This window comes from Tetrahymena thermophila (genome assembly GCF_000189635.1).
Source record: "Tetrahymena thermophila SB210 genomic scaffold scf_8253807, whole genome shotgun sequence".
Taxonomy (NCBI): domain Eukaryota; phylum Ciliophora; class Oligohymenophorea; order Hymenostomatida; family Tetrahymenidae; genus Tetrahymena; species Tetrahymena thermophila.
Window position 1 is genome coordinate 1 of NW_002475922.1, and position 14,922 is coordinate 14,922.

The following is a 14,922-nucleotide window of genomic DNA, read 5'->3' on the forward strand; positions in this document are numbered from 1 at the left end:
TTTAATATTGAAGAAAAATATATCATAAAATAGTTAATTAGAAGGAAAAAATGATGAAAAAATATGAAATAATAAGATTAATTAATTAATAATAAAAGTAAAAATTTGAAAATAAAAGGATGAGCTAAATAAATTAACAAAGAAAGAACAAAAAAAAGCAAGCACAATAAACACAAAAAGAAAAAAGAGCTTTATTGTTTTTAATTAGTTTTTATAATTAAAAATATCACAATCCAAAACAAATAAACTGTTTTTACCGAAGGTCAAGTGTCAAATTTGAGAGATTAATGCAATTTGCTAAACCAGAACCTAAGCCTGATGCACCTTCGTCACCAATTTAATTTTCACTTTTTAAATATTGAAGAAAAAATATATCATAAAATAGTTAATTAGAAGGAAAAAATGAAGAAAAAATATGAAATAATAAGATTAATTAATTAATAATAAAAGTAAAAATTTGAAAATAAAAGGATGAGCTAAATAAATTAACAAAAATAAGCAAGCACAATAAAAACAAAAAGAAAAAAGAGCTTTCTTGTTTTTAATTAGTTTTTATAATTCAAAATATCACAATCCAAAACAAATAAACTGTTTTTACCCAAGGTCAAGTGTCAAATTTGAGAGATTAATGCAATTTGCTAAACCAGAACCTAAGCCTGATGCACCCATTGCACCAATTTAATTTCACTTTTTAAATATTGAAGAAAAAATATATCATAAAATAGTTAATTAGAAGGAAAAAATGAAGAAAAAATATGAAATAATAAGATTAATTAATTAATAATAAAAGTAAAAATTTGAAAATAAAAGGATGAGCTAAATAAATTAACAAAAATAAGCAAGCACAATAAACACAAAAAGAAAAAAGAGCTTTATTGTTTTTAATTAGTTTTTATAATTAAAAATATCACAATCCAAAACAAATAAACTGTTTTTACCCAAGGTTAAGTGTCAAATTTGAGAGATTAATGCAATTTGCTAAACCAGAACCTAAGCCTGATGCACCTTCGTCACCAATTTAATTTCACTTTTTAAATATTGAAGAAAAAATATATCATAAAATAGTTAATTAGAAGGAAAAAATGAAGAAAAAATATGAAATAATAAGATTAATTAATTAATAATAAAAGTAAAAATTTGAAAATAAAAGGAAGAGCTAAATAAATTAACAAAGAAAGAACAAAAAAAAGCAAGCACAATAAACACAAAAAGAAAAAAGAGCTTTATTGTTTTTAATTAGTTTTTATAATTAAAAATATCACAATCCAAAACAAATAAACTGTTTTTATAGAAGGTAAAGAGTCTAATTTGAGAGATTAATGCAATTTGCTAAACCAGAACCTTAGCCTGATGCACCTTCATCAGCAATTTCAAAAACTTTCCAATGCATATTATATTGGACTAAAATTTTGTTTCTATAAAAAAACATAAAAAGCAGCCAATAGATTAATTCAATTTCAATTTAACAAATTTACTTTTCATGTATAGTTTCAAATCATTAAAAAATATATTTCTTTTAATCATATTATTTTTTAACAATCAATTACTTATTTTTTGCAATCCTTTCAAAAAGTAAATATCTTTAAATAATATTTTCATTTATATTTATTAAAATATGTTAATTTAAAATTTATTTTAATTTTAAATAAAAATAATGATCAGAACATAATTTTTTTGTATGAATTTTTCAAGATCTCTATTGGAATTCAATTGAGTTTTGATTTTATTGTTAAATATATAATACATCACATCTTCATTTGACATTTTATTTTTATATTTATATGCAGAATAAAATAATTTGCTCAAGCACATTTTGAGACTCTGACTCAACTCGACTTGACTTGACTAGGGTTGATTTGAATTATTTTGAGTTAAGTCAAGAATAAGTTAAATCAACAATCTTCACAAAAAATATTTTGAAATTTAATTAAAATTAGATAAGTTAATTAAATAGACAAAATAAATTTGAAATAGCAGCATTAATTTAAATTAGACGTTTAAATTATGTTGGTGGAAGTATTTAAATTTGAAATAGAACTTTAACATATGGAGGTTTATAAGAATAATCTTTATGAAAATATAATATAAATTCTGTTATATAATTTTATTTATCATATAAATCAATTCAATTCAATTTAGTTATTAATGTCTGTGATAAATATCCCTATATCATTTAAATATTTTAAATTATGTATAATTTTATTATTATATTATATAATTTTAATACTATAAAAAAAATTAAAAATTATTTCTGTTTAAAAAAATTGGAAGTTAAGAGAGAAAATATTCTAAACTTAGTCCTTACCTTATGATTTATAAAACATAGATTTCACAGTATGAATAAATAATGATCAAATAATAAAAATATTATTCCTTTAATTTTTATAACATTTTTAAGATTTTATGAATTGCATTTGAAATAAATATTTTGACATCTATAAGTTTTAATTAAATATTTAATTTTCAATTTATATTTATAAAATTTAATGTTGTAAAGTCCTAATTATTTATTTAATATTAAATCTTTATTATTTTTTATTATACATTTTTTCTGAAAAATCTTTGAAACTGTTTTAATATAAAACGAATAAATATTTAACTTTATGCAAAAACATTTTTTTAATTTCAAATTGTAATTTATTTGAATTATTATTACTATTTTTAATAAACACATTTAAACAATTTTTAAAAGTCATTTTTTGTGAAAAGTATTTTATAAAATGAGGAAGAAGGAAGGGAATGATAAATTATTTACTTATTCACAAATATTTATCAATTATTAAATTAACTATTTTCAGAATGAATTTATATGTAATTTTTGTTAATAGACTGACAGACAAACAAGATATAAGAGGTGATAAAAATTAAACAAATAGAAAAAGGAAGAGCAATTAGAATATTTAATTTATCTTAATATTTTTTTTATTCTATCTAAAAAAAGAGGAAAATACATACATATTTTTAATTTATTAATAATTATAATATTAAAAATTTAGATAAGAAGTTGATAGAGAAATGGAATAACCATAACAATAATAATAGCTGCCATTAGGAGAGCCATAAATTGACAACTTAACTTACATATTTTCATAATATAGTTAAACATACTATCAATCAGCAGCTGGCTAGTTTAACAAGAAATGCTCTATCTGTAAATTATTTTATTTTTTTAAACCTTAATATTTTTTTAATTTTATTTTATTAAAGAACTGAATGTTTCAAATATGAACACTATTTCCATTTAAAGCTTTAAGTAATTAGACTAAAATATGTTAATTCTTTAGTAACCTAGACAAGATGTGTAGTCGCTAATAATAATATATGGAAATTAAAAGAAGTAAGTGATATTGAATAAAACATATTTAATTGAAGAATTTTTAGGTTCTATTCCTTATGATTCATTTGACTTATCTCTCTATAGCCCAAATATCTTAGAAGAAGATTTTGAAAACTTTATTAACTTTTTATTTTATGGGGTACTTTAATTCCCCTCAACAAAAGTTCCAACCTACATCTGCCTTTTAACACTTTTTTAAATGCACATATATTTAAGAGATATTACATAATAACTACTTAATAGTTTTAATAATTAATAATGTAATTTATTTTCAACATAAAATTATGATGATATTCTCCTTTATCATCTATTCGAATATCATACTTATAACAAACCATCTTATTGTGGATTTATGAATTTGATGCTTAATTAGTAATGGATTTTGATAACATAAAAGGTATCATGGTTTTCCTCTCAAAACGGTTAATATTTTGAGATTTCCGCTCTTCTAAAATTGTTTAATGAAGATTAATTCAAAACTTTTTTAAATAGTTTGTATTTCTATGAGAGGATTTACTACTTTAATTACCAAAAGTGTTTACCTAACTGTTCAAGTGATGCTCTTTATGTAATTGTAGGTTTAAATCAAATTATTAACGAGTATTATAACAGTAAGAAGATCGCTGATCCACATGATAGAACACAATAAGTTTAATCGCTTCTTAATTAATACTTACCTTTAGAAAAGAATATTAACATGGGATTATTTAAAGAAATAAAGGATTTTTACAATTAAAAATTTGTTAACGAAATACTTATTTCTTAAGTAGAAAATTTGCAGAAGTAGGTTGAAGAACTTAAAGATTAAAAACTAGCTTGCGTTTTTACTTCAAAGCTAAGTTTATGGTAGCTTAAAAATCATTAATTATGAATGAATGAATTAAATTTATATTTGTTTAAATTTATGTTTTTCACATATAAATTATTACATAAATTAAATTTATTTGCAACAAATTATTTTAGAGAAGTCATTTCATTTTTTCTCTTTTTTCTTACAACTTCTAAGTTCTTCAAATATTTAAATTAATTGCTATCTTATTTAATATAAATAAATCATCAACCTATTATTTATTTTCTTTAATTGCATATGATATAAATGTTTAAGTATACTATTCATTTATTTTTTTTCATTTTAAAAGAGGTTAAAAGGCTTTATTAATTTGTATTTAACATTTATTATCTTCTTATATATTGATAATTTTATTATTATGAAATTTATTAATTAATGAATAGAAAGCTGGCTAATTAAAAACAAATAAATAAATATATATCTTAAATATGTTTTTGAAAAAATTAAATTTCATTTAATAGCTGTCTATTTTTAATAAACTTTATGTTAATCAAAATTTTACTTTAATGAAATTTATACATTAGAAGTAAAGTAGCTATTAATTTTAGAGTAATGAGATAGTCAGAATTTTATTAACAAAATACATAATTAATTAACAGTCCAAATAACATCATGAAAATAAATAAAACCTTTAAAATGACAAAATATAAAAAATAAAAAACGAAATCATTTATTTAAGTATTAAATTAAAATGTTATTAATTTAAATATTTTTCCTAAAAAATGAATATCAAAAATTAAAATTAATTTAAGTTATTTTTGTTAAAATATCTATAAAATATATTGGGTATTTATTATTATTGTTAATAAATCATCAATCATGATAAAATTAATAATATAATTCTTTGAATTTGTTTATGGAAATATCTTAAAATAAAGGCTGAATTGGATTCAATTCAATAATATATGTTTTGGAAATCATAAAAAGACTTAAAATATTTAAATTCTATCATAAAAAAGAATGTATATTGCTGCTATGAATTCAAAAACACGACATGATATTTTTTACTATGAGATATACCACTGATTTAATTGCTTTTAATAAATGAGTAGATTTTAGTTGTAAATGCAAATTAATTATTTAATTACAGCCAAAATTTAAAAACACATGCATTAATTAAATTAAATTTAATTTAAACTGACAGTGGTAACAATAAATTTTTAGCTCTTGAATAAAAATATACCTTTTTAAAAAAGAATGGTTTTAAATTTATGCTAAAAAAAGTTGACTGTAAGTTTAATCCTAATTTATGCTTTTACTAATAAAAAAATAAACCTATTTTTATAAATTTTATTTGACATTTTTATTATAAATTATTATATCTTCTTTTATGAAAATTTTTGTAAATAAAGAATTATAAGCTGTCCTCAATATTATAAATTGCCATTTTTCTTTTTTTTATCCAGAAAGAAAATAATTGCGTAAATTCAAAATATACTTTTGTCTGAGCCACGATTATTAATAATCCTTGCTTGTTCCCGAAAAATTTTATTTGGTGTCAATAAATATTATTACTAAATTAAAAAGTTTACAAGAAAAGATTCATAATAAAGATACTTGTTTAAAAATTGAAACATAAAACCAAAAAATATTAAATAATTTAATAAAAAAAATTAAATACCTAAAAGTAAACTATTTTTAGAAAAACTCAAAGAAAAAGTATTAGACAATAAATTTAAAAATGCTCAATAGGATCTTCAAGTATCAATTTGCTACTGCTACTCACACTCCTTTATGTATTATTGGTGGTGGTACAGCTAGTTTAAACGTCACTGCCTAACTTAGCCACAGAAAAGGAATCAATTTAAGCCATATTAGAGTTTTTGATCCCTCCAGATTCCACTACTACCAACCTTCATGGACCATGGTTGGTGGTGGTTTGTATGATGCAGAAAAATCATATAGAACTTAATAAAGCCTCTTTAACAAGAAAATTAACTTCAACTTTAATGCTGTAACTAAGGTTATCCCAGAGTAAAACAAGTTCATCACTGACGATGGCAGAGAATGGACCTATGACCATCTCATTATTTCTACAGGAATAAAGGTCGATTTCAAAGGAATCAAAGGTAATTCAATTTTATTCATAATTTTAAATAAAAAACGAGAGAATAGAGTCCTGAATCATAAAAATTATTTAAGTAAAACTCAAGAAAAAGCATAATAGGGAGAAATATATCCCAAAATTATAATAAAAGTATTAAAAAAAGAAGAAGAATCAAGAGAATAAGCATTATAATTTTGATTAGTGTCAATATATGACATAATATAAAATATATGAATAATTTATAAAATTAAATTTATGTTTTTGATTACAGAAACATCATTAAAACTAATAAAAAATAAATTATCAAATATAGATATTAATATGTATTTTTATACAAAAAGGTTTAAAGGAAGCATTAGATGACCCTAACTGCCCTGTTGGCTCTATTTATTGGAAAGACTATGCTACTAAATTCAATTAATTTGCTAAAGAATTTAAAGGAGGCAAGGCCGTCTTCACTGAACCTTAAATGCCTATTAAGTGTGGTGGAGCTCCTTAAAAGGTTTTGTACTTGAATGAAGAGCGTTTCCGTAGAAATGGTGTGAGAAACTAAACTTCAATCGAATTCCATAAAACTATACCCGTAGTTTTTGGTGTTCCTAAGTATAGTGCCAGCTTAGCTGAAATTATCAAACAAAAGAATATCGATCTCCATCTTAAGAGTAAATTAGTTGAAGTTCGTGGTTAAGATAGAGTTGCAGTATTTGAAAACCAAGATAATAAAGTTCTCACTGAAGTTAAATTCGATTTACTCCATGCCGTTCCTCCTTAGACTGCTCCTAAGTTTATTGCTGAAAGTGGACTAGGTGATGCTAGTGGATTTGTAGATGTTGATAAGTAGACTTTATTGCATAAAAAATACAAAAATGTGTGGGCTATAGGTGATAGCTCTAATCTCCCTACTTCTAAAACTGCAGCTGCTGTTATGAGCTAAACTCCTATACTTGTTGATAATCTTCTCCATATCTGGAAATAAAAAAATAGTGAAGCTAGTCTTCCTTAAAAATACGAAGGTTATACAAGTTGTCCTATTTTTACTGGTGATAAGAAGCTTATCCTTGCTGAGTTCAAATACGACTCAGTAGTTGATGAAACCTTCTACAGACATCAAGATAAGCCTCACAGATTATTCTATCATTTAAAGAAAGATTTCTTCCCTTTTGCTTACTGGAATTTGATGGCTAGAGGTATTTGGTATGGTCGTGAAGGTATCCTTCCTCACTTTTTAAAAACTATAACAAACACTTTTTGATTATTTCTACTTTAAATAAATAATTTATTTTATAAGATTGTATAAATATAATTTACATGAATTCATAAATGTATTTTTAACTTCAATTATATTTTATAAAAAATTTTAACACAAGTCAAACTATAATATTTTATTTAAATTTTTTTGTCTAATTAATTATTTTACTATTATTACAAATTTAATTGTAATAATTATCAATTAAATAACAAAGGATAATTTTTTTAAAATATTAGTAAAAAATTAATAATTAGTAACCTTAAAATAGACAAAAATATTTTGGCTATAAATTAATAAATAAAATGTCTTGTTTTTTATGTTTTTTTTATTTCATTAATTATTTTAACATAAAAATTACTCATTTTTTATTGCATAAATTACTTTTGTTCAAAATAATGTTATGTGCAATTTATTCAGTTGCTAAATGTTAGGATTTTTTAAAAATCATACACTTTAAAGAAGAGTAAATAATCATAAAATTCCTTTCGTATAATTAATTAATTTATAAATTATTTACACATTTAAAATTTTAATTTTCATAAAAAAAGCATCTAATATTTGAGCTATTATTTAGAAAGTAGAATAAATATTTGATCTATTTATTATTTGAATATTTAAATGGGTTTAATAAATTAGCTATTAAACAAAATTAACTCTTTATTTCTTTGCTAGACAAATATTTTCTTTTATTTTATTCGTTATTTTATTTTTTTACTATTAATTCTCATAAATTAACGTACCCACCCCCCCCCCCCCACCTAATTCAAAACGAAAATTAATTTATTTAATTCAAACTAAATATTTTCAAAAAAATGGGTGTTAATATATATGGGTGCTAATTTAGGAGAATCTAAATTTAAATTAATAATAAGCTTTCATTTTTTTAAAATTTAGTTTAAAAATATTAAATAAATATTAAAAAGAAAGAAAATATTTGATGCCGTCTTCAATTTTAGTTAAATTTAACCAAAATTTAAAATAAATAAAATTTACATGAAATTAATTTGCTTTTTATATGTTTTATTAACCATCCAAATTTTAATTGAAAATGTTTATTTGATGATAAATTAATTAATCAATAATATTTGTATCTTTGCAATTTATTTGTGTTAATTTTACAGTTCTTTAATTATATATTTATCGATCCATATTTGTTTAAATACTAAATTTTAAAAATATATATTTAACTTGAAAAATTCAATTCAGAAAATAAGAAATTGAAAAATATTTTTATCAACCTTAATATATCTGAATTATCTTTTTATTTTATTTCTTTTTTAAAGATTCAAATTAGAAGAGAGTTGAAACTATATTGCTAATATTTGTAGTATAAAAGGAAAAATATTTTAGTAATGTTAAATAATAAATTGTAATAAAATTAATTAAATATTTTTCATCTTACTTGATCTCATTTAATACTTAAATTCAAACTATATTTTTTATTCTTTTTGTTTATATTAATTCTTATCAAAAATAAAATAGAAAAATATTTAATATACAGTTTATTAAATATAATTATGGCCAACAAAACCTAGACATTTTAAGTATGTTTTATTTGATCTTCTTAATTATAAGAATTTACTATAAATTGAATTTTAAATACAAATTCTTCTTTAAAATTTTTTTTGTATTAATTTGGTATTATAATTATATATGATAATCTCTATTTCATGATTAATTAATCAATAATATTTGTATCTTTGCTTTTAGTTTGTTTTTATAATTATAGAGTATTTAAATCATATATTTATATTTTTTAACTATTAAAATTTTCATCTATTTCTCCAAAAAAAATAATAAATTCAATTAAGAAAATTAAAAAATGTTTTTATATATCTTAAATAGTGATAATTATCTTTTAAAAATATAAATAAGAAGAGAGTAACACTAAATTACAAATTTTTGAATTATTATAAAATTAAAAATATATTTTATATTAGTTAAATAATAAAATATAATAAAAAATAATTAAGTATTGATCATTTTATTTGATCTCATTTTATACTTAATTTACAAACTTATTTATTTATTATTATAAATTCTTTTAAAAATAAAATAGAAAAATATTAAATGTAAGTAGTTTATTAAATGTAATTTGGTTTAAACAAACCTAGACATTTTTAACTATATTTTATTTAATCTTCTTAAAAATAAGAATTTAATATAGATTAAATGATAATAATAAATTCTTTTAAAAATGATTGTTCAATGTTTTTTAAAATTAATAATAATTTTATTCAGTTTATTCTCTTGGAGATAATTTTTGGAATTTGAAGAATACGTTAAATTAAAGATTTTATAATTATGGAGTAATATTGTGAAAAATAATGAGGTAGATGTAAAAAATATGACACCTAATTTGATGCGGCTTATATTATTGCTGCATTAGTTAGTTAATGAGCACTAAATAAAAATCAAATAGATAAAGAAATTCAGAAATATATTTGATAATACGTTATAATATTGAAGAAATATCCCTTATACTTTATCATCACCAATTAACATACTAATTCACCACCACTTTCAAAATATTGCCTAATTCTTTGTATTAATTGATAAACCACTATTAATTAAATTTTCTAAATAATGAGGAATTTGTATTTTAAAAGAAAGATCACTAAATAAAAATAATTAATAAATAAAGAAAACAAACAAAGAAAGAAAAAAATTGAGAAAATAACAATACAAAAATACAAATAAAAATAATAATTTGGTATTGTAAAACTTAGTACTATTTAATATACAATTGAAAATGGGATAGTGTCACTGCAGCGAAGCTAACTTTGAAAATAAAAATCGTAACACTGGTGATGGAAATAACAATAAAAAATTGAATAACTACACAAGTGACGTAGAAGATTTCTTGGGAAATGAAAGAACATTTTATTCCTTTGATAAGTCAAAGAAGAGTGCCTGTGACTTTAAGATTGTAAAGGTAAATAAATACAAATACATACAATTATACTTAAAATACAAAGGGCTAACTTCGATTAGAAATCCGATTAATTATAATCTTTTGCTAGATTTCTTATCAAAACATCATCTAAATATATTTTAATTAAAATATAGAAAATTGGATAGGGCAACTTCGGTACTGTTTACCATGTTTACTGCGAAGCTGACAGTAATAAGATTCATTTTAATTTGATATTATTTATACTTAAATTAAAAATTTATATTCTTTTCTCTTGAATTATGAGTTAGTGTTGGATAAGTCTAATTTGTTTATTAGTAAATTAGCTTATAATTAACACAATTTCTTTATTAAGACTTCGATTTACATTTATTGAATGAATATTAAATGCTTACTAATTTTCATTTATCAACATAAATTAGAAAAAGATTATGCAATGAAAATAATCCATAAAAACAGGATTAGAGATGAAAAGCAAAAGCAACATGCTCTCAACGAAAAGAATATTCTTGCATCTAATAATCATCCTTTCTTGCTGAAGCTCTACTACTCATTCTAGGATGATTAAAAGCTCTATTTAATCACTGAATACGTACAAGGGGGTAAATTAATTATTAATTAATCTTTTGGAGCCACTTAAAAGTTGTTCTATCCACTTATTTTATTTTTTTTGATCGGATTTATTTATTTTGGGGGGTCTCCTAATTTTTCAAGAAATTTACTCTTTATTCAGTTTTTTACAAGCAAGTCAATTGATATTGTCACAAACTAGTAATAATTAAGCTGTATTTAACTTTTCTTAAAAATAATTAAAGGTGATTTATACATGAACATGAAATATAAATAGAAATTCACTGATAGAGAAGTTCTATTTTACTGCTCAGAAATCATCGTAGCCTTGGAATATTTACATTCGAAAGGAATTATTTATAGAGATTTAAAGCCTGAAAATGTCCTCTTAACAAAGCAAGGACACATTAAGCTTGCTGATTTCGGACTTTCCAAAATTAAAAGTAACTTTATAACTTTATACAAAAGACAAATTAATTTGAAACAAGCCAATTTAATTTTATCATTTTTTCTAATTTAAATAATTGATAAAAGAAATTATTTTTCTATATGATGATTAATTTGAGTCTTTGCAAATTTAAATTGTACAATAAATACTATTAATTAAATAGATTACAAAGATGAAAGATCACAAAGTAAATGCGGAACTCCTGACTATATCGCTCCTGAAATAGTGCTTGGATGTAATGATTTTAAAAATTATATTATAAATTTTAAATAAATTTAAGTTTATGCAATAAGTTCATAAAAATATTTCTGGATTTTTCACTTAAAATCTTATGATGTTTGTTACTCCTTTTTTATAGGAGAAAGTATCTTTCAATTTTATTCGAAATACTATTGCATAAATAGCTAAATAAAGTGTTGTTTTATGTTTTAAACTGATAATAATTATTATTAATTAAAAGAAAATGGACATGACGAAAGCTGTGATTTTTGGAGTTTAGGTTCAGTTATTTATGAATTATACCATGGATACCCACCATTCTTTTGCAAGGACAAGCAAAAACAAATTATTGATAGCATGAATAAAGAAGTTTTAATTAGCAAAAAATTGAGTGAAGAAGCTCAAGATTTGATTCGCAAATTCTTACAACCTAATGTAATTAACTAAAATTTTTTATAAAAAATATTAAGAATGATTTATTTTCAATAATATGTTGATATAAAATTTAATTTATAAAATAGCCTGAGAACAGAATAGGAAGTTAGGGAGGTTTCTAAGAAATTAAGTCTCACCCATTCTTTAAAAACATCGATTGGGTTAAGGTGAATAACCTCGAAATTGATCCTATTAAGCCAATAAGACCTGAAACAATTAATAAGGAAATAGACTCCTTGAATGGAAAAAAGAACTACCCTTCTTGCGAAATTGATATCAATTAAAACCACGAGTAATAGTAATAATACGCTGTTGGTAGTGTTTTAGACTACACCTTTAACTACAAGTAACTATTTCTATTAATTGAAATTTAGAAATACTATTATTTTAAAATCCAAAATTGTATTTTTGTTAATTTTATATTAATTTTATTAAAAGCTAAAATTTCGTCTAATTACCTGATCAGGCAGCTAGATCCTAATTTTCATCTAAAACCACAAATGATAATGTTGAAAATGTTTATATTTTAGATGGTCATTTAGATGGTCATTAGAATAGTGTCTAATAATAAGATCCTTAAGTTTACGCCAAGGGTGTGTGATAATAGGGAAGAAATAATTAAATAAACAAATAAAAGTCATGAAAATAATAAAAAAACGATAATCAGAAAAAAAGAATTTAAATAAACTATTTACATTATATTCCTCTCATATACAAGCAATATCTTTTCAGCCTCCTCTCTTTTATTTCCTGAATATATATAAAGACTCATTAATTTTTAAGGGAAATAGATAAATCGGGAAGTTTTTCAAAAGAAAAAAATTAATCTAAATTTATTAACAAATCTACTAATAATGCATCATATATAACAAATTTAAAAAATATAATTTATTTTGTATAACATTCTGTCCTTCTTATTATGTTTCGTCACATCAATTGAGCTTAGCTTAATTAAAAAAAAAATCAAATGACGAAAATGTATAAATAATATATTCCTTAATATCTTATAACTCTATATTATACCTTTAAAATACTTTATTTAATGTAAACCTTCCTATTTATTTTCCATATTTATATTTTCTGTAAGTATGTTCGCATCAACTTTAATTTGAATAACTAAAAATTGCTACTTCTTCCTTACTTTTTTATTTTTTATTTTTGGCTTTCTCCCTTCCCATTCATATCAAATTTAAAAATGTAACCTTTGAATTTATTGAGGTTTTTTAAGTTATAGCATCTAGAAGATATGATTGAAATACTCTAAAATTTCTTACATTTCTATTTGATAATCTACAAATCAAACAGATTAAATAAAAGTGTTTTTGTCAAATTTCTCAATTTTTCTCTTTGATATTTGAAGAACTTATTAAGAAAAAAAAGAAAAAAAAACTTAAAAAATTAAGTGGATTTAAATGACGATTTACACTAAGAAATCATCTTAAAAATATGAAATTAGAAGAAAATAATTACGATATTTTTTTACATACATTAAATAGTACTAAAACTGTCTGACATAGCAAATAATTAAATTAAATTATATATTTACATATAATATTACCTCTTATTTTATTATTAATTACTAGAAATAAACTGATTACATCACAACACTCTCAAAACAATATAAAATCAAATAATATAAAAGTGTATGGGAAAGAAAATCAGTTTACATTCTTTAAAATATATACAGCCTCATTTTATGAATTTAATGATTCATACATCTCTGATTTTTGATAAATTATTCTTTTTAGCTGTTGTATTTTAGCAAAAAATAAATATTAATATTTTTTGAGTATTTTTGAGACATTTAAGATAATTTAATTTTTTACTTTGTTAATGTAAAGTTCAAGGTTTCTTGAATCACCCATGTTAGCCAATAGTTACTCTGTCTATTGAAAAGTAATTTAACCATTATTCTTTTTCATCTCTATCTTAAGTCTCTTATATAAATCTTCAACTATGATTATTTTTTAAAATATGCATTTTAACTAACACAAAACACTATTTTATACAATCTCTCTCAAATAAGCTTTGAATAGTGAGAAAATCAATTAATTAATTTCAAATTTAATAAAAGAAATAAAAATGCATCTTTACTTTAGGTTTCGTAAGTAATTATTCCTAAGGTTGTAGTATCTTCTTTGTGGTATTAATTTGGAAATTCAATGTTTCGAAAAGGGTTTTTATATTCTTGGTGATAATTATATTGTTAATTTTAATTATGTATTAATGATATCTACTGTTTACCTGATGTAAATAATTTATTAAGTAGAACAGCAATTGCAACTAGAGCTAATACCAATAAAAGTATCTTTTATATATTCTGTAAATTCTCATTTTAAATATCATATTATCTACATTATTTTTAAATATTTATGTGCTCAAACTATTCTCTGAGTAGCTAGCTATTCCTTTACTTAATCTCGTTAATCTTTTATAAATTTTTCTATTAAAGACTCTCTTTAAATTCTGTTTAAATTTATTTTTAGCTCATTGTTAGCTTTGGTTATGTTCTTTCAATGATTATTTACTATGTGTTAGAAGAAAACTTTTCATCTTAAATATCTTGCTGCTGTTACTCCTATATAAATCCTTTTCTATCGCTGCTTTATTAATATTCTTCTTAAATAATATCAACTAAATTTGTATTAAATTTGACTGAGCTCAAAGAATTATTCTTTTCTAAACTTTACTCTAAAATATTTGAAGCTTCCACTGCTATATCCTCTATATGTTATTTATTAGGAGTATTCAAAACTTGATATTTTTCAAAGTTTGACTCTTCAAACTAATTTTTAAGCTATGACTATTAAATAATTAAGTTATCTAAGTGTCTGTTAAACTCGTGAAGGCCAA

General features: G+C 21.5%; 6 protein-coding genes across 6 annotated transcripts in view; 3 read left to right on the forward strand and 3 right to left on the reverse strand. All coding sequences in view use genetic code 6, as the record gives it.

The window, feature by feature from the left end:
* Positions 1 to 226: 226 nt before the first annotated feature.
* TTHERM_001513249 (hypothetical protein) lies at positions 227 to 669 on the reverse strand (the record flags this gene model as incomplete). Its single annotated transcript, XM_012801100.1, has 2 exons — positions 227 to 347; positions 599 to 669. 2 exons carry the CDS (start codon positions 667 to 669, stop codon positions 227 to 229), a joined length of 192 nt encoding a protein of 63 aa, XP_012656554.1.
* Positions 670 to 2,868: 2,199 nt separating this feature from the next.
* TTHERM_01513250 (hypothetical protein) lies at positions 2,869 to 4,208 on the forward strand (the record flags this gene model as incomplete). The annotated part of the gene is made up of 2 exons (XM_001028156.2): positions 2,869 to 3,151; positions 3,208 to 4,208. Exons 1-2 carry the CDS (start codon positions 3,016 to 3,018, stop codon positions 4,206 to 4,208), a joined length of 1,137 nt encoding a protein of 378 aa, XP_001028156.1. The 5' UTR covers positions 2,869 to 3,015.
* Positions 4,209 to 5,868: 1,660 nt separating this feature from the next.
* TTHERM_01513260 (FAD-dependent pyridine nucleotide-disulfide oxidoreductase) lies at positions 5,869 to 7,486 on the forward strand (the record flags this gene model as incomplete). The annotated part of the gene is made up of 2 exons (XM_001028157.1): positions 5,869 to 6,256; positions 6,576 to 7,486. The coding sequence occupies 2 exons, from the start codon at positions 5,869 to 5,871 to the stop codon at positions 7,484 to 7,486; spliced, it is 1,299 nt and encodes a 432-aa protein (XP_001028157.1).
* Positions 7,487 to 10,235: 2,749 nt separating this feature from the next.
* Positions 10,236 to 12,670, forward strand: TTHERM_01513280 (Serine/Threonine kinase domain protein; the record flags this gene model as incomplete). The annotated part of the gene is made up of 8 exons (XM_001028159.3): positions 10,236 to 10,418; positions 10,553 to 10,607; positions 10,820 to 10,999; positions 11,213 to 11,410; positions 11,579 to 11,650; positions 11,876 to 12,069; positions 12,156 to 12,415; positions 12,508 to 12,670. 8 exons carry the CDS (start codon positions 10,236 to 10,238, stop codon positions 12,668 to 12,670), a joined length of 1,305 nt encoding a protein of 434 aa, XP_001028159.2.
* Positions 12,671 to 12,928: 258 nt separating this feature from the next.
* Positions 12,929 to 13,506, reverse strand: TTHERM_001513283 (hypothetical protein; the record flags this gene model as incomplete). Its single annotated transcript, XM_012801101.1, has 2 exons — positions 12,929 to 13,015; positions 13,093 to 13,506. The coding sequence occupies 2 exons, from the start codon at positions 13,504 to 13,506 to the stop codon at positions 12,929 to 12,931; spliced, it is 501 nt and encodes a 166-aa protein (XP_012656555.1).
* A 221-nt stretch (positions 13,507 to 13,727) lies between these two features.
* Positions 13,728 to 14,922, reverse strand: part of TTHERM_01513300 (hypothetical protein) — a gene marked incomplete at both ends in the record, with an annotated part of 1,514 nt that continues 319 nt past the window's right edge. Inside the window, 3 exons of the mRNA XM_001028161.4 lie at positions 13,728 to 13,817; positions 13,896 to 14,023; positions 14,164 to 14,922. The exon at positions 14,164 to 14,922 is cut by the window's right edge and continues 319 nt beyond it. Coding sequence (XP_001028161.4) covers positions 13,728 to 13,817; positions 13,896 to 14,023; positions 14,164 to 14,922 — 977 coding nt within the window. The remainder of the gene's footprint in view (positions 13,818 to 13,895; positions 14,024 to 14,163) is intronic.